Consider the following 19,681-nt stretch of genomic DNA (forward strand, 5'->3'; position numbering starts at 1 on the left):
GGAGTGTATTTCCATACCAAAACTACATACTTTACCGTCACCGTTATGCAGATTGGTAGAATGCAAAATGTTTCAATACGAGCATTTCAGTCAAATGGAATTGCAATTTCAAACTTTAAACCCATGGGAGAAAATCAACCCGGCGCAACAGTTTAAAATCAACCTAATTCCGTGGAAAAAATGCAGATTTGGCAACCCTACATCCAACACGAGCTGCATCCAAAGCGATTTATATACTCTGCATATTGATAGAGACTCAGTTATGCATGAAAATTATATTCAATGTTAGAATGTTTGCGGAAGCGGGATTAAGAAAACAGTCCCGTGCAATTCTCCTGTAGTGAAAATCAAGTTTTTTATGTTGTTTATTTATATTTAATATGCTTTTAGACAAACCATGTGCCAATCCATTAATCAACACCGTTGCTTAGTATTTAATCTTAAAACTGTGGTTTCCCAAAGGCTGTCCCAGAAATGCGGTTTGAAACAGCCCTTTTTTGCTACGTCACAAAATTCAATAACCAATCACGTCAATGGATAGATTCAGATCATTAGCATGCACAATATACTAATAGGATTACCAGCACAAAACCAAAAATTAAATAGAGCAAAACCGCTAACCGTTAACTTGAATAATAACCCGCGGCAACAATGTAAAAGTTGCCAGTAGTCAGAAGCACCTCTCCCGCGGGCGCGAACTGGAATCACTATCTAGGCTGCATTCCAGCCTTCGAGGCATTTTGAGGACACAGCATCATCAAGTAAGTAACTTTAACGAATGGTACAATATCCACTGTAGTTGACCGCTAGTAAAAACATAGTTTTATCAGTCATTATCCGTGTATCGCCATTATATCGCGTTTACTAGAGTTTAGTCAAGTTAGTGGACCGATCAGGAGGCTCTGGCTGGTGTGAGTGAGTGGAGGCGGGGCTAATTTGCATATTCACAGAATTTACATTCAAGTCTGACTACAGGGGGACTTTAATACAAAAATGCACACAATGAATGGCGACTGCAGAAAGCAAAAGCCGAATCCCGGACATTTTGGGCGATTTAGGAATCTCGGTCCAAAAGAGGACGTATAGTCACCCTATTTTAATGATATCCTAACTTTCATTACAACACATAAAAAGCAGATTCACATAATATACGCTAGATGGCAGCGTAACTGTAACATTTGATAAATGAGATAAATGCAGGTAGCCCTCAATTTTATACAACTGAATATTTTATTAGTTTCTACAGGCAGTATTTGTGCGTATTGTCGGATTACACATTCAAGTGCAAAAACAAAGAAAATGAAAGAAAATACATCTGTGAAGAAAATCGAAATCTGCTTCCAAGTGGATCATACAAATTCTCTAGATAAAATATACCAAGTGAAATAAAAATTCATACTTCTCTTAGTTTTTCATTCTCACTGTGTTTACACACAATACAGTGTTCATAAACAGTGAGTGTTGCTACAACTTTTCATTTGGAAGTTTATCTATTTGAGAAAACTTTTTCAGTCTCTATTTTCTGATGCTGTTTGGTGTATGCAACCCACTAATGAGCTAATTAAAGTGGACTGGGTTAATGGGTGAGCACAGGTGATTTGTGTTACTGAGAGACTTTTAAAACCCTTTGTTTGTGGCGTTCGTGTAGGAGAATGAATGAGAAAAATAGAAAAAGTAAAAGTGAACTTGTTTGTGTGGCAATGTTGAAGGAATGAGTGTGATTATTAAGAAAATGTGACTGTTAAGTGGGTTTGTGTGGAGAAAAGATGGAGGAGGCCATGGTTGAAAAACAGTCTTTCTAATAAACAATTTAATAGAGATACAAAATAGAGAGGAGAATATCTTTGACTTGAGATCTATTCTCTAGTCTAGGCCGTTCTTGAGAGATTTTGAGGTTTTAATATCAGCAAAAATGATATCAAAAAGTGATATCTTGCTAGCTACATTAGAATTGTGATGTCTTCATATGTTTCTTGCTACTGTACATTGGAGATGTGACCAAAAGAATATGGTCACTTACTGTTTAGGAAAGGCAGAAAAACTGTTCTTTGCTGTTTGCTCCTAAAAGTGCAGATTACAATGTGTTGAATTTTAAATCACTCTCAATTAGTTAAATATGATCACAACTTAGTATGTTTTATTTTTTTCTGTGGAATGCAAAAGTAAGCATGATTTTGCTAACTGTTTTTTGCATCACAATAACGGCTACAAAAAGAGAAAATAGTAGGGCTGTCCACCTTATTTTTGTGGGACACAACTATTTGTAAGGTTTATAGGTCTGGCTTCCAATCTCATTCACACCCAGTTATTTTTAGCTGTACAAAACCACTTGTTTTGCTGCTTGATATTGCAAATTGGTGTGTCTTACTATATTATTTTAATGTATTATCTTAATTATGAGCACAAAATGGTTTGTAGTGCAAACTTCCACATTGAAAAATAAGGTGGATACAAGTCTTCTGAAGCCATGTGAAGACCAACATTTAAATCATTATTGACCCAAAAATCTGCACCTTTTTTGTGTTTGACACGAACAAGCACCAGAATCATGATAGTGATATGAAATTCCAACCACAGTGAAATCTACAATCTTAGTACAATACTATATATACTAAGTGAAGAGGTGCATTTCAGTTCAAATATCAATTCAACACAAGTTGTCTCTCTTGAATCACACTTTTTTGAAGGTTGAACGTTGATTCAAAATGCAGAATTGTTTTGTACAGTCGTGGCCAAAAGTTTTGAGAATGACACAAATATTAGTTTTCACAAAGTTTGCTGCTAAACTGCTTTTAGATCTTTGTTTCAGTTGTTTCTGTGATGTGCTGAAATATAAGTACAAGCACTTCATACGTTTCAAAGGCTTTTATCGACAATTACATGACATTTATGCAAAGAGTCAGTATTTGCAGTGTTGGCCCTTCTTTTTCAGGGCCTCTGCAATTCGACTGGGCACGCTCTCAATCAACTTCTGGGCCAAATCCTGACTGATAGCAACCCATTCTTTCATAATCACTTCTTGGAGTTTGTCAGAATTAGTGGGTTTTTGTTTGTCCACCCGCCTCTTGAGGATTGACCACAAGTTCTCAATGGGATTAAGATCTGGGGAGTTTCCATGCCATGGACCCAAAATTTCAATGTTTTGGTCCCTGAGCCACTTAGTTATCACTTTTGCCTTATAGAAGCAACCCCACACATGAATGGTCTCAGGATGGTTTACTGTTGGCATGACACAGGACTGACGGTAGCGCTCACCTTTTCTTCTCCAGACAAGCCTTTTTCCAGATGCCCCAAACAATCGGAAAGAGGCTTCATCGGAGAATATGACTTTGCCCCAGTCCTCAGCAGACCATTCGCCATACTTTTTGCAGAAGATCAATCTGTCCCTGATGTTTTTTTTTTTTTTTTGGAGAGAAGTGGCTTCTTTGCTGCCCTTCTTGACACCAGGCCATCTTCCAAAAGTCTTGGCCTCACTGTGCGTGCAGATGCGCTCACACCTGCCTGCTGCCATTCCTGAGCAAGCTCTGCACTGGTGGCACTCCGATCCCGCAGCTGAATCCTCTTTAGGAGACGATCCTGGCGCTTGCTGGACTTTCTTGGACGCCCTGAAGCCTTCTTAACAAGAATTGAACCTCTTTCCTTGAAGTTCTTGATGATCCTATAAATTGTTGATTTAGGTGCAATCTTAGTAGCCACAATATCCTTGCCTGTGAAGCCATTTTTATGCAACGCAATGATGGCTGCACGCGTTTCTTTGCAGGTCACCATGGTTAACAATGGAAGAACAATGATTTCAAGCATCACCCTCCTTTTAACATGTCAAGTCTGCCATTCTAACCCAATCAGCCTGACATAATGATCTTCAGCCTTGTGCTCGTCAACATTCTCACCTGAGTTAACAAGACGATTACTGAAATGATCTCAGCAGGTCCTTTAATGACAGCAATGAAATGCAGTGGAAAGTTTTTTTCGGGATTGAGTTAATTTTCATGGCAAAGAAGGACTATGCAATTCATCTGATCACTCTTCATAACATTCTGGAGTATATGCAAATTGCTATTATAAAAACTTAAGCAGCAACTTTTCCAATTTCCAATATTTATGTAATTCTCAAAACTTGGCCATGACTGTATAGTGACAGGAAGGCAACCGGTTAACATTTATGTGTAGTATGAGACATACAGTATAATAGAAATGAATCGTTTTGTACATTTATATTTGGTCATTCGAGCAGATGAGTCTTTCAATGAACCAAAAAGACCTCCCTATGGTCTTCTATAAAAAAAAGGTTTTACTAAATATATTTAAATTTGTGTATTTTTATATATGCCAAAAAAAGGTTTCTTCCAATCATAGATAGAAGTCAAGCTTAATATGGATCATCAACTAGTAGCAATGGCGATACTTGAATGATCAGAAGCTCAGAGCATTGCTGTCTGTTGCTCTGACTGAGGATTGTGGGTAATTTGCTGTAGGAAGTTTCTGTACAGTAGCTCTAGTCCATGTGGCCTGCAAAAATGAGTTTGAAAAATTGATGTCCTAATAAGAAAGTCGAGATCCAAGGTCTTCGGTTATAATGAGTTTGGGTTTCTGCTTGCTGTTGGAATTGCTTTGTCTTTGGCGAGATGTGAGCGCAAATGTGGAGAATTGGAGAGGATCCGTCACTCTAAAAAAAAAAACCATAACATCATATAACAGACAGTAGTGCTATTGTTTCTAAGCATGCTACCCAAAATCTTGGACAATATAAGATGCAGCTTGAATTTAAATAAGGATGTTTGAAGCCTAATATTTAACTGATAAAAATGGAAGGAAATGAAAATACAAATTTGAGATTATTCATGCTATAAAATCAGACGTGCTAATTGTAATTCAAGTTCAGTCTCTTCCCTGCGTCATTTACGCACCCGTGGCTGCTCAGAAGATTCATTCAGAAGAGTCACTATATTGACAGTCACGTCAGGAAATGGGCACATCATACTTTGCATTCAAATATAAAATTGTACATGTAAATTGAATTCTTTAGAAAGCTGGAGCTTTATCACATAGACTGAGAAAGAAAGAACTTGAAGCTAAAAGTAAAATTGAAGTAAAATCAGGCTGAGTTATAATAGTTCAACATGCTATGCATATACAGAGACCCAAAATGTATTTTGAACACTTAGTGACTAAATAATTGTACAACCATCAAGTATCACAATAGTTTTTTTTTATACCAATGCCAAAAAAGACACAGCTACTTAATTGATATATATTTAATGCAATGACATTTAGATTTTAAGCATTCAAATACGTTTTGGGCCCATTTTATCATTTGAAGATTTTTTTATTTGAAATTAAGATATTCAATTATGTCCAAAGCATGCAGTTTTCTTTAAAAAAATTTCCCTATCCACCTTATTCTTCGATGCGCATGTAAGCCTATGGAGGAGACCTCTGGTTCATTAGCCGCGAAATAGAAAAAAGAATAACATGCAGTAAACGGTAAAACTGTTTGCAGTTTGCATTACAAACCAGTGTGTTCATAATTAAGATAATACATTAAAATAATATGGTAAGATACACCAGTTTGCAATATCAAGTTGCAAAACAAAATGTTTTGTACAGCTAAAAATAGCTGGAAGCAAATGAGACCGGAATTATGGCCGCACCTAATGTTACAGGAAAAATAAGGTGGATAGATACATTAAAACGACAAATGATCATGGATATAAAACTGCATAGTTCACTCACTCAAAAGCGTTCAAATTCAGGAACCACACTGAAAAAATGAGAAAAGGCCTGGAATTTGACTATTTATCTTATTTAATAAAAACTGTACTATTATATAACTATTTTAAAAATGCTTCAAATGATGGGATCAAATATATTTGTTAGAATTTTTGGAATGTTTGTCTGTTTAGTTTTGTTTAAAATTGTCAATAATAAAAAATAGCACTGGTTGCACTGTAAAAAGTCATTAAGAAAAACGCCTTTTTGCGAGAATTTGTAAATATTTATTAATGAAAGTTCATCATTTGGCACTATTTATTCTTTAAAAGTATTAAAAGAATTAAGAAACCATAATCATGAAACTTTTATAATTCCTCTCCCTAAATCTGTACCAATGTATTAAATACAGTTGAGGTCAAAAGTTTACATACACCTTGTAGAATCTACAAAATGTGTTTTTTGGGTTTTTTTTTAGTGATAGTTGTTCATGAGTCCCTTGTTCGCCCTAAACAGTTCTTCAGAAGAATCTTTCAGGTGCCGCAAATTCTTTGGTTTTTCAGCATTTTTGGGTATTTGAACCCTTTCCAACAATGACTGTATGATTTTGAGATCCATCTTTTTACACTGAGGGACTCATATGCAACTATTACAGAAGGTTTAAATGCTCACTGATGCTTCAGAAGGAAAAACGATGCATTAAGAGCCGGGGGTGAAAACTTTTTGAATTTGAAGATCAGGGTAAATGTAACTTATTTTGTCTTCTGGGAAACATGTAGGTATCCTCTGTAGCTTCTGAATGGCAGTACTAATTGAGAAAAAAATCTGATATTTAGGCAAAATAAGAAAAAATGTACACATCGTCATTCTGTTCAAAAGTTTACACCCCTGGCTCTTAATGCATAGTTTTTCATTCTGGAGCATCAGTAAGCATTTGAACCTTCTGTAGTAGTTGCTTATGAGTCCCCCAGTTGTCCTCAGTTTGGAAAGATGGGTCTCAAAATCATACTGTCATTGTTGGAAAGGGTCAAAATACAAAAAAATGCTGAAAAACCAAAGAATTTGTGGGACCTGAAGGATTTTTCTGAAGAACAACTATCACTAAACAAGAAAACACTGTTGGATCATTCAGGTAACAACACAGTGTTAAGAATCAAGTGTATGTAAACTTTTGAACAGGGTGATTTTTTAGAATTTTTCTCTTGTTGACTATATGTAAATGTCTTTTATGTGAAATATCTTATTCAGGTCAGTACTAAATAAAAAATACTATGCATTTGGATGATCCCTCTTAATTTGGTAAAATAATTTACATTTCGCAGATTCTGCAAGGTGTATGTAAACTTTTGACCTCAACTGTATAATGCAGAAACAGTATGAATAGTATGTCACTTTATTGACATAACTAAAACCTGACCATGTTTAATAGGAGTAAAATGAGTAGCACAGTGAGTTCTAGGTGAAGAAGTGATTTGAGCAATTGACAACCACAAAAACAGCACAGATATTAAAAGATGGTGACTTTTAAGAAATTGTTAGCTGACAATTACAGATCAATTTAGAGACAAATGAACTAAACTGTTGACAATCTCATATTGTGTTCATGGTCATCAATATGAAATCCAAAAAAGCTAAGAAATGACTACACCGCTTTAATCGGAAGAAATGTTTATTCGTCTTTTCAAGAGTAGAAAGTCACATGGTCATTTAGCAACATTACACTGCTCTGGAGTCGCCCAAAATACATGCATATTGGAGTGTGTATATACTTCGTTGTACATTTACTGTACTTTCTCTCCTTTTACATCCAAAAAGTGGGCATTCCAGAAGAAAACAACAAATATCATGACAGAGGTGAAGCTCTCTCTGAGTGTGGTGGCTGTACTCTAGTGTAGAACGAAGAAACACTGGCACTGGCTTCCAGTCCTTGACACCTTACTGCTTTTGTCTCTAAATTTACCAAAACAGAGATGGAGAGTGTTGGCAAAGCTACAGCAAGACGTTGGATTAGTTACACAGAGAAAAAAGACAAACAGAGCAAAAGCAAAAAACTATAGGAGGAGGAGGAGAAACAGACAGACACAAAGAACCTGGCAGGATCTTTAGTGGAGGAAAACATGAGAAAAGTGAAAGCAAGAATACAATCTGGACGTCTTCACGCATACTTTGTGGTAATAACGAAGGTGCTTTTTATTTAATTGTGCATCACCTTCATGTACAACAATAAATTGACTTTTCAAGTACAATACAGAGAAAATATAAAGCAGTGCACCTTTAAACAATTACTAGACCAGACAAGCAGTGTGGTGTTTCTGTCACATCAGAAAACGTTGTTTCTTGTATAGCTTAATCATAAGCATTTAGTTTTTATGAAAAAGGCTATTTCAAAGCATTTAATCAGTTCCCTTTCATTACAACACTGGAACTAAAAGACTTCAGCTTTCACTCCTGTGAAAAAGGCTAAAAAACTCACACAAGTGGTGTGTAAGTGTATTATAAGCATAGAAGATAATGTTGTAATTTATACTAAACAAAAAAAGGATGGTATCAAATATGATTATTGCTGTTTTTACATATGTTCTGAATCAAAAAGCTGTACAGGGATCTTGTTCGAACCAAATTAACCAATGTCAAAAAAAAAAAAAAAAATACTCAATTACAATTTAACATTCAAAGTTATAGTATTTACAAATATCGTGTGCTATGTACAAGGCACTGGATCACATGGATTATATTAATATTTAAGACCTGGCACATCATTAATATGGATGTATCGCTGTAACGACCGCAACACAAACATCAGTGCAGAGGAGAAAAATGGATAGTGCAGATTCTAAAATCTGATTGGATGAGCTGAACATTCTACATTATTAATTTTGAGATGTTGCTTGGCAACTTTAACTGGTCTAGACTAAAACTATATTGTTCATTCCTTTCTGCTTTTATTTATAGAAGCAATGAGCCACTCGTTACCATGCGTTACAGCAGTGGTTCTCAACTGCAGTCCTCAGGGCCCACTGCTCTGCACATTTTGCATGTCTCTCTCATTTATCACATCTGATTCAGATCATCAGCTCGTTAGGAGAAAGATCCATGAACTAAACTGAGTGTGTCAGATTCACAAACATACAAAATGTGCAGAGCAGTGGGCCTCGAGGACTGGAGTTGAGAATCACTGCGTTACAGTGATTTACCATGGTTAAGAGGGTTATACCTCTCATCTGTGGTGAAATCACTAACACACAGCTTCTTTCTGCTTATTGCTTCACGTGTGAATGATGATGAGACATGGATATGGAGGTACCAGTTGTCTTTTCTTTCATGCATGAACCATGAATTCCATATACAACCTATTTTTGTCATATTTTTTATATATAAAAATTGTTTCAATTCAACTTCTAGGCTTTTAAACTCTATCTTCACAGAGGGAAGGTCAAGTAGTGCAGTATGCACTAGGGCTGTCACGATTCATCGATTTCAAGAGTACGAGATTTTAAAAAAATGGTCGACTGCACTGGAGTTTGTTCTGTCGAGTAACCTGAAAAACACCGGAAGTGAGTGGTGCATTCCACGGACGATAATTAATGAAACTCATTAGACTGGTTTACATGGCTGCACGAAAACCTATTAAAAATCATTATAAAGCATAATGCTATTGTGGTTTCATCCGATTTGTAAGATAACTCAGAAACCTACGCAAACACAGGAGACGTTAGCTATCTTTATCAAAATGCTAACTGTTTATCGCGATTTCAAAATAAAAGCTCAAACCCTCACTCTGAGTTTACGCTTTTTGATGGCCACATATTCAAAATATTACAGTGGCCGTAACATTTATATCGTAAATAAATGACCAAATATTACAGATTAAGTGGACATTTGACTTAAATGTTGTTTAGTCAATATTAAACAAGGATTAGAAGTGTGAAAACAATCGTCAGGCTGTTGGCGCCCTCTGCAGTCATTTGTTATAATGCGTAATGTACATTAGTTCTATTGTTTATAATGTATTTTAACACTTTTGTTCAGTTAAACCATATGATTACTTGGTTTTGATACTTTATTTGAACTAATTATTATTGCCTCATTGCTATTATATATGTACTTTAAATCATTTTAAAGGCTATTGTTCACTTAGGTCTATTTTAACCCTGGTGAAAAAAACAGCTAAAACCAGCCTAGGCTGGTTGGCTGGTTTTAGCTGGTCAACCAGCCTGGTTTTAGCTGATCATAGTTGGTCAGTAGGCTGGTTTTAGAGGGGTTTTGGCCAATTTTCCAGCCTGGCCAGGCTGGGAGACCAGCTACTTCCAGCTTAAACCAGCTAAGACTAGCCAACCAGCCTAGGCTGGTATTAGCTGTTTTTTTCAGCAGGGTAATTACCAAAAATAATATGAATACTCGATTAATCGTCAGAATAATTGACTGATCATTAGTGACAGCCCTATGCTGCACATCAGAATTCACTGTCCTGCTTTGCAACACTTGACGCAGTTAGAAAACACTTCATTGAAGGGACTCCACATGAGATATTAGGCCCTTTACATCAGCAATATAAGCGATGAAATGGAAAAACAATGAAAGTTGTGGATAATTAATTACATCAAATTCATTCAATTGAACAGTGTAAAAGGAATAATTTTTTTTTTTTCAATATGCAAACTCACCAGAACACGGTCTTTCATTATTAACAGTCGTTTATACTCAGATAAACCCACCGGTATTGTTACAAACAATAAACATTGGTTTCATTTAAAATCTTTTGTTCAACAAAAAAATAATTGACTTGCTGTCATGTTGTTCTAAACCTATACAACTTTTCTTTCTTCCACAGAAACAAAAAAATAAGAAATTAAGATATTCTTAAAGTGAAAGTAGATGGGGACCAGTTACAAAAAAAAAAGATTTTGTTAAAAAAATTTCATTGTAAGATAAAAACTGCTTAGATATAATAAAATAAATAGGTCTTTTGTGTTTCATAGAAGAAAATAATATTATAAATTAATGTAAACAACAGATTTTTCATTTTCATGTAAACTATTCCTTTAAATCCGTGGACCCCGGATGGCAATAGTTACGTATTTATACATTGCTGACATGTACATGCATGAAAGACAGGCAAGAGATACATAAAGACATTTCAACATGTTTACTGAAGTAAGTTCAACATCCTCATGATAGGAACGTATAATGAGGAAAGTCAACATGGAATACTCAGCATTCCGGTTCCGTTCCGACTGGGATAAAATAGGGGAAATAGAAGGTGGGAAGGGTGGATCTAGATCCTCTTCCGCTGAGGGTGGAGTGAAGAGGGATGGACGGTTGAGAGATTAAGGAAGACGGGGGGTGTGTGTGGACGGGTGGAGGGGAAGGTGGTGTCTGTGTGTTTGTCTGTCTGTCCTCTCACACTGTCGAAATCAATTTGCCCTCCGCACTGTGGAACAAAGAGAGGGAGATGCTGCCAGGTTGGCTTTGGTGCATGTACACAGACACATCGAAGCACAGAGCGCATAAAGCACTGATGTTTAAGAAATAGTTCATCCCATTAATGAAAATTGTCATTATGTCCCAAACCTGTGTGACTTTCTACGTGGAACACCGATGTACTGGTGCTCTTTTTTTCCCAATTACAATGAATTAGTCTATACACTACAAATGTTCTGGATCCAATTATGTTAACTTAGGGAGAGAAACTGTTGGAAATTTATGCCGTGCACTAATAACCTCCTCTTCAGAGTGGAACTCGAGAACCAGATCAGTCATAATCATTGCAAAGGGTTCATGAGATTTATGAATATAGGAAATTAGTTTTTTGAACCTAGAAAGTTCCAATCTCCATTAATTTCTCTTTTTCGTGATCCAAGGACGGAAGAAAGTCCTTTGAAATGGTGAGGGTGAATAAAACCATATTTTTCTTCATTTCTGGGTGAACTATGTCTTTAATGTCACTGCTAATACTAATCTCTATTAATGCACGTTACAAACATATGATGGGCTGCATTTCCTGCAAGTCAGGTGTGTGGTTGAGAATTGAAATGTAAACCATTCAAATGTATACTAGTCAAAAAACCATACACTTGTATTGTGAAAATGGAGCCCTTTGTTTTAAAGGATTAGTTCACTTCCAGAATAAACATTTCCTCATGATTTACTCACCCCTATGTCATCCAAGATGTTCATGTCTTTCTTTCTTAAGTCAAAAAGAAATTCAGGTTTTAGAGGAAAACATTCCAGGATTTTTCTCCATATGGTGGACTTCAATGGTGGCCAACAGGTTGAAGGTTTCAATGCAGCTTCCACTCTTAAAAATAAAGGTGCTTCACGATGCCATAGAAGAACCCTTTTTGTCTAAATGGTTCTATAGAGAACCTTTAACATCTGAAGAACCTGTTTCACAAAAGGTTCTTTGTGGCTAAAGAAGGTTCTTCAGATTATAAAAAAGTAAGAAAGAGATGGTTCTTTAAAGAACCTTTGACTGAATGGTTCTTTGTGGAGCCAAAAATGGTTCTTCAAGGCATCACTGTGAGGAACATTTTAAAGCAATTATATTTTTAAGAGTGTCAAAGGGCTCTACACGATCCCAGCTGAAGAAAAAAGGGTCTTGTCTAGCAAAACGATTGGTAATTTTCTATAAAACAAAAATAATTATATACTTGTAATCACAAATGCTCGTCAAATTCCTTCTCATTTTCTCCGCCAACTTTATATTGTTTTAACCTTTTTTTATGACTATGTAATGCATGAGGTCAAGCTAGTGCTAGAAGAACATTCAAGGATGAAAAGTATATAAAGTATATATTAAAAAAAGTTTGTTTCACAAGATAAGAGCCTTATTCCTTGGCTGGGATCATGTAGACCTCTTTGAAGTTGCATTAAAACTCATTGGCTTGCATTGAAGTCCACTATATGGAGAAAAATCCTGGAATGTTTTCCTCAAAAACCTAAATAGCTTTTTGACTGAAGAAAGAAAGACATGAATATCTTGGAGGACATATGGATGAGTAAATTATCAGGACATTTTTACTCTGGAAGTGTACTAATTCTTTAAATGCATCATGGGGTTCAAATCTAAATGGTGTGTACAGCAAGATATAAAGTGAACTACAGATTTAAAACATTAGGGGTAGCATGTGGAAAATTGCTTCTCATGACTAAATAAGACAGACACACATGGACAGCAAAAGCAAGAATGGAATGGAAACTTAAATGGAAAAATAAACTAACTGAAATATTTCATCTACACCTACTACAAATTTTTGTGATGCTAAGGAATTTGGAATAAAAGCTGGGAATGGTCTTTTTCCCCATAGATGACCCAGAAGGGTTTATTAATTTATTTATTATAGTAATGTCATGCAAGGTGTTTTGTACAACACAAAAAAAGTTCAAAAACAAGTTAATTCAAATTGATAAAGCATGGCTATACCATGTTCAAAAGAAAGTGGATATGCCTTTCATCTATGGGAAAAGACCATAAATGACTGACTATATTATTGCGAGGTTTATGAAACCCATTTAAACAGAGGTTTCTCCCTTGTTCAATATGGGTTTAGGTGCCGTTCGGTCACCCGCCCACCTTACGTTTAGGCTAGACCTTCAGAAACTTCGGCTATGTTCGTCTGCTCCGGCTGCAGGTCAAGCAAACAAGACTTTTTTGCTTGCCATAATCAAGATTAGCAATATTTATGTGGGAATTTACAATTTTAATACAAAACCAGAAATGAACAAGTCAAATAAAAGAAAAACAAAGAAAGAAGACAAACTAAAATGCTTTTTTTTTTAAATACAGGGTCTGTTCAGGGGACATATAAGTAGTAAGAACTTTAAGTCTTACCTTGTTTGAAATCGAGACTCGTATTCCTCCAACCCTTGCTGTAAAAGAAAAGAGAACAAGTTTTAGTTTTAGCTTCTGCTTTTTTCAAACATCCAGTAGACGGCAGTAGAAGAATACAAAACACTCATGAACTGCAGTACTGATGATAGCTAAAGCATCTCTATTGTAAGCATGAATAAAAAAGGAGGTCATTGAGTGCATTGTAAATGGGAACAATGGAAAGAACCAATTGAGAATTGACTAGGAGAACAGAGAAACACGACAGCCATACAAGTCCCTTTTTTCCAAGCTAAACTTATTAAACATTGAATGCACTAAGGAGGGGACCCTGGGGTAATGATGAGGGTTGAGATGAGAGATGTTTGTTCCTGGCTTTGTTACATAACATGCATGCATGTTCATACATATTTAAGTCTGTAATGATATTGCAAGTGTAACTATTTCAGAAAAAGGTAGTGCACAAACATGTTTTTCATGCAAACATTTCTCAATAAATGAAGGGTAGGAAGAATAGTTTAAATGTTCTAGGGATGTTGTATGTATTTATACCTGCATGGAAATGTATTTAAAGTGAGACCTGTATTTAAAGTCGTTTTTTCTTTGTCCCTACCTCAAACCTGTCTATTTGTAAATGTCTCAAAAGGGAAGTTTATTCAAACAGGACAGGTTTTTTCTAATGTGGGTTCAGGCTGCTAAAATAACACCGTTCACGGGTGGAAACTGATCCTGGTTTAGGGTAATGTCCTGGAACGTCCTCTATGCGGTTAGCTGGAGATTGGGCTGCACTAATCGAACTGTCGCCCCGCTATATTTCATCATGTCTGATAAATGTCTACATAAGGTGATTAATGCTTCAATACTATTAACATTTTTATAGAAAGGTATACTAATATCTCCATACATCTGTCAAGGTTAATCGTTAAATGAACTGGCTGTAGAATGACACTGCATTGAGCATAGACAGGGCATGTGTGTGTGTGGGTGTGTGCATAGCCTACTTGTGAGAATCCTGGCACTGCCACGCTGTATGGTCTCTGTCGGCTGTGTGCTGTGCTCTGCTGCTGGGTGAGGAAGCGTGTGGGCATGCTGTAATCAGGTGTTGGCAAAGCCATCTCTCTCTCCAGAAGATTTCCTGTGCTGCTGCTCCTGCTATGCTGCAAACTACAAACACACACACATATACACACCATTAGTCAACGTGATTTCATTTCTGTAACGTGACATTTTAGAAAAAATACAGGATTTTATTTTGTCTATTTAAAATGATCAGATCCAAAAAGTGGGCGTTGCATACAAGAATGGAGCCAAACATGATGCACAATTGCTAAAATTATACCTAAATAGCTAATTATAGCATTACGACAATGGTTAACATTATCAAAGTGACGAAAGGAAAACTGTGTCAGAGGAAGAGCAAGACATTAGATTTTAAATGAAAGGTTACGAGCGCTTTTTTCTTTAGAATAACATGCGCTGATGAATCAATCACAACAAGACTATGAATGTGTGTGAATAAAGTAAACAAGGTCAGTTTTGATTGGTCATGTCAACATTAACGTCTTTCTCAATTGCATGCTTTATGGTGTTACGCAGCTTGTGACCGTAGTTCTTTAATTGCACTTCATAGGTTGCGCCAGCACAATATTAAATGGCATTTAAACACTGAAAGGGCTTTTGTAAACTCATTAATATTCAGACAGACTCACCTGACGTGGAGTTTATTGGTGTCTGGTTCAGGAATCAAGCGAGTGTAGGAGAACGGGAACCACCCTCTCCTGAAAGGACATATACAACACAGACTTTGAAGCTGATTCTTTGGCTCATCAAATTCTCTTTCCTGATGATTTACTCAACCCCATGTCATCCAAGATGTTCATGTCTTTCGGTCTTCAGGCGAAAAGAAATTATGGTTTATGGTTAGGGAAACATTCCAGGGTTTTTCTCCACATAGTAGACTTCAATGGGAGCCAACGGGTTGACAGTCCAAATTGCAGTTTTAATACAGCTCTACACGATCCCAGCCAAGGAACAAGGGTCTTTTCTAGTGAAACGATTGATCATGTTCAAAAAACTAATTTTCATTTTCTTCTCCAACTTTACAATTGTCCAACATTGTTTTTTTACCTCTTTTTTTGTAAAGTGCGTTTGACTTTCTTTGCACATTCGCTTCATGCAAATACTGGATTGATACTAGTGCAAAACGAGCATCTGTGGTTAAAACTTATTTAAATTTTTATTTTTTAGTAGTTTCTCTAAAAAATACACTTATTCTTTGGCTGGGATTGGGTAGAACTTCTTGAAGCTGCGGTGAAAAGTCAATCCACTGATCCCCATTGAGGTCCACTATGGAGAAAAATCCTGGAATGTTTTCCCCAAAAACCTTCATTTCTTTTCGACTGAAGAAAGAAAGACATAAACATCTTGGATGACATGGGGCTGAGTAAAAAATAGATTTTTATTCTGGAAGTAATCCTTTAAACTTATTTTCATGGTTAAAAATCATCTTTGTTCTTCTGTACATTCGCCCTAGGCATGAGCAGATTTTTTTTTTGTAAAGTTAACCACAAGATACGTACATTCTGTTTTTCTCATTTTCGCCGTAGTGCCAGCCATCCCGGGCTTCAGGCACCAAGAGAGTGATGATGTCTCCTTCCGTAAAGCTGAGGAGTGTGCTGTTGTCTCCGGCGGCATGGGAGAAGAGGGCCTGAACGCGTGTCCGTCCATTTCTCTCCATCCCAGCTGCCATGGAGCTGGACCTGGGCAGGGTCTGTGTCTCTGCTGGGGGCAGAGATAAGAAATCCAATGTGAGCAATTTTTTATAACTATGCAAAAAGAAAAATGACAGTAAATAAATGTACTTTTCATTCAATATGTATTGTACAATCCAAAAGATTAAAACTGAACTATTTTACCTAACGTATATGGGCCATTTTACAAAATTGGTCCAAACTGCTGTTCCACAACCAAAAAAACAAGCATTTAAGTATTCAAAACTTAGATGTTTACTAAGATCCTTTCATTATCTGTTGAAACCCACAATAATATTTAAGTTATCAGTATAATATCAGTAATACACAAGGCAGCTCAGTACGTTTAGAAACATATTTAAAATTCCACCTAAAGGTCATGTACAACACTGATTAAGAGCACTCGTTTTCGCTCCTCCTTAAAAATACTTCCCTCAAAGAGAAGCTATACCCTTCACCTATTTTCTATCCATTTTTAAAGATGTCCTCTCTATTCCCACCTGCTCTGCCCTGTTTTCATTTCCAGCAGTGTTTGCCCTGTTATTGTCCACTCACTAGAGAAATACTCTCTACTTTCTCAAGGAGAGCGAGAGAGAAGAGCACAGGTGCACAGACACTGACACAGCTATAAATACAGACGGCAGATTATTAAGTCATATAGAGATGCTGGTTATTGAATAAAAAGCACTGAAAACGTTCAAATGTCGTGATGAGAGAGTTACCATTGTTTGCATTGTAGAAGTTAAGTTCCCTTACCCAGAGTGTTCTTGGGCTTCACAGGCGCAACCTTGCGAACAGGCAGGGTGTTAGAGAAAGTCTCTCCGCCATGTCTGTGGGCTGGTTTCTCATGTGCGGCTCTGGTCTCCATCCAGCGTTGGTAGTCTTCGCCCACATGGACCCCTGAGCCATTCATAATGGGTACACTATCTGCTCCCATCATCCTCTGCAAGATGTAAGTCACATTTTTAGGAACATCAAGACTCATAGTTTCTATAAAGGATAGTTCTCCCAAAAATTAAAATTCTGTCATTAATTAACGACCTCATGTCATTCCAAACCTGTAAGACCTTCGGTCATCTTTGGAACACAAATTAAGATATTTTTGATTAAATCTGAGTGCTTTCTCATCATTAACGTGGTAGTACCGTTGTTGTTTATGCAGGGTCAGAAAGCTTTTGAATCTAATCAAAAATATATTAATTTGTGTTCTGAAGATGAACAAAGGTCTTATGGGTTTGGAACGACATGAGGGTGAGTAATTAATGACAGAATTTTCGGTTGAACTATCCCTTTAAATACATGTATTTCTTTTCTAGTTGCTTTAATTCTGAGACCAGTGAAATCAAAAATATCATAAAACATCACAGTTGCCCTACTCATGAATGGGATTAAAGTGAATGTTTTCCCTTATACAATGCAGCTTTTTGTGGTTATTATGAAACTGTATGTTAATGACTTTATATCCATCTATACAATTTGAGAACTCTCTCATTCCTATAGTCATGTGTGCACCCCCCTACTCTTCCAAACACCCATAGGGCTTAATTATACACATCATTAATGCAACCATTTACAAAATAACTAGCTGTAGTTGAGATGCTATATCATTTTGTGGGTCAAAATGTGTTATTTTGTGGGTTTTTAACTCACCGACTGTTGGCTCCCCATGAGAGCTGCGAGTTCAGGTGGCACAGGAAGTGGCTTGGCCCCGGGGATGGGGTCTGAGATGGTCAGGCTAGATTTAGAGGTGTGGTGGACACTTGGTCCCAGTGCCCCCGTTACTCCTGAGCCCATTTGCTGAGCCAGAAGCATCGCCCGCTCTGGGAGTTTATTTGGGTCGGCACACGCTTGTTGCCACAATGGGATCTTTTGCGTCAGCAAGTCTCTGCCCTATAAAAGCAAACAAACTGGTATTAGCACCCAGCACGAGTGATGCAAGCTTTACACACCTGCAAAAGAATAATTTTGATTAGTCTAGAAAACCCATGTGGGCAATCATGAATAACAGACTACATACAGAATCTCTTTGTGAAAATATACTTCAGTTCCTGCACAGCTGAGGTTTCAGGGGTGAGCTCTTCATTTGATCGACTGATAGGGAGAGGGAATGCGATAAAGTGTGATAAAGTGATCCCTCCTCACCTCGCGTTCCTCTGAAGCTCTGAGACATCCCTCTCTATTCTGACAACCTCCCCTCCCTGTAGGTTGAAGCCTGAAATAGCCTCATTACACTGCCCTATGCACAGGCAGTGAGCCTGGCTGAGCTCTACGACCAGTAGCTGTAAGAGAGATGAGGAACGCCTAGAGACCTCCGAATGTAGAGCACAGGAAGTGCAACTTTATCTTTGGACTCTTTTCTCTAATTTAGATCCTCTGTTTGAGCATGCCATGGATGGTTATTTAAAACTCTGGAGACCCAAATATCAGAGAGATGTGACAAATGAAAACTTAATCAACAATTTGACGTGTTGCAACATTTTTTGTTTTTTATTTTAAGGAATCCACCAAATTTTAGTTCAATGCAAAGTTCCTTTAATGTAAGTGTGGTAGAAGTACAACACCTTGCACTAGGTGAAATGTCTTCGAAATGCCTACAGGCTTGTAAAAACTCTACATCTAATCTTTTCTCACTCTCCTTTGTTCTGTACTCATAATACCTCCACAGTCTGTATTTGGCTGGCACAGGTCAGTGCCCAGTCTACTGAGCCCCTACGGTTCTTTTCTAAGTCACAACCGCATACCACCCCACCCCAAAGCAATTATCACCTGCCTGCCTGTCTGAGCACCTGCAGACTCTGTCACGACCTCATTGGGTTCATAAAAGCAAAAATGCTAACACTCTTCAGGAGAGCAAATTGGCAGATCTTAGTCACCATGAAATTAAAATGGACAAGTCTTATTTTTTACGGAATATTGCAGTGTTTATTATAAATGATCTATCCGTGCACATTTTTTAAATGATCAAAAAAAACTAAATTTGCCTTCCCTCCAGCAACGCGTCACCCACACGAGATTGCACGATTTAGCAAACGCCAACAATCCAATTGATACCTAATGGAAAAAATCCAAACCCTACATTTTTTTAGAAAGCCATTTCACTGTGGTATTCATCACAATAGAAAAAGCTATCAATGCTGATCCAAATGTTTTAAGAGTAGCAAGACAGATCATGTCTATAGTTATAAGATTCAGTAGTCACAGCTCATTAAACTATTTGCGATTGTACCATTGTTTCAAAACGAGAGTTTACCTAAAAATGAAAGGTTTGTCATCATTTACTCATTCACATTTTGTTTCAAACCTGTATGACTCACTTTCCTTGATTGAACACTAATGTATACTAATATTAAAGACCCTACAAGTCTTGTCTCTGTCGTAGCTTTTAAATCCCTGT

The 19,681-nt window shown here is 36.9% G+C and overlaps 1 protein-coding gene across 7 annotated transcripts in view; it reads right to left on the reverse strand.

Annotated features, from left to right (window-relative positions):
* Positions 1 to 7,360: 7,360 nt before the first annotated feature.
* The window catches only part of baiap2b (BAR/IMD domain containing adaptor protein 2b), a 69,761-nt gene continuing 57,440 nt past the window's right edge, over positions 7,361 to 19,681 (reverse strand). For 3 of the 7 annotated variants that reach the window (XM_073827813.1, XM_073827812.1, XM_073827807.1), the window contains 7 exons: positions 17,938 to 18,177; positions 17,044 to 17,230; positions 16,117 to 16,318; positions 15,247 to 15,315; positions 14,539 to 14,701; positions 13,541 to 13,578; positions 7,361 to 7,659 (listed from right to left, as the gene is read on the reverse strand). In XM_073827813.1, coding sequence (XP_073683914.1) covers positions 7,596 to 7,659; positions 13,541 to 13,578; positions 14,539 to 14,701; positions 15,247 to 15,315; positions 16,117 to 16,318; positions 17,044 to 17,230; positions 17,938 to 18,177 — 963 coding nt within the window. In that variant the 3' untranslated portion in view covers positions 7,361 to 7,595. Of the gene's footprint in view, positions 11,141 to 13,282; positions 13,335 to 13,540; positions 13,579 to 14,538; positions 14,702 to 15,246; positions 15,316 to 16,116; positions 16,319 to 17,043; positions 17,231 to 17,937; positions 18,178 to 19,681 lie in introns of all 7 variants that reach the window. The other 4 variants (XM_073827811.1, XM_073827810.1, XM_073827809.1 and 1 more) reach the window with 4 other exon arrangements.

Source organism: Garra rufa, chromosome 22 (assembly GCF_049309525.1).
Source record: "Garra rufa chromosome 22, GarRuf1.0, whole genome shotgun sequence".
NCBI lineage: Eukaryota > Metazoa > Chordata > Actinopteri > Cypriniformes > Cyprinidae > Garra > Garra rufa.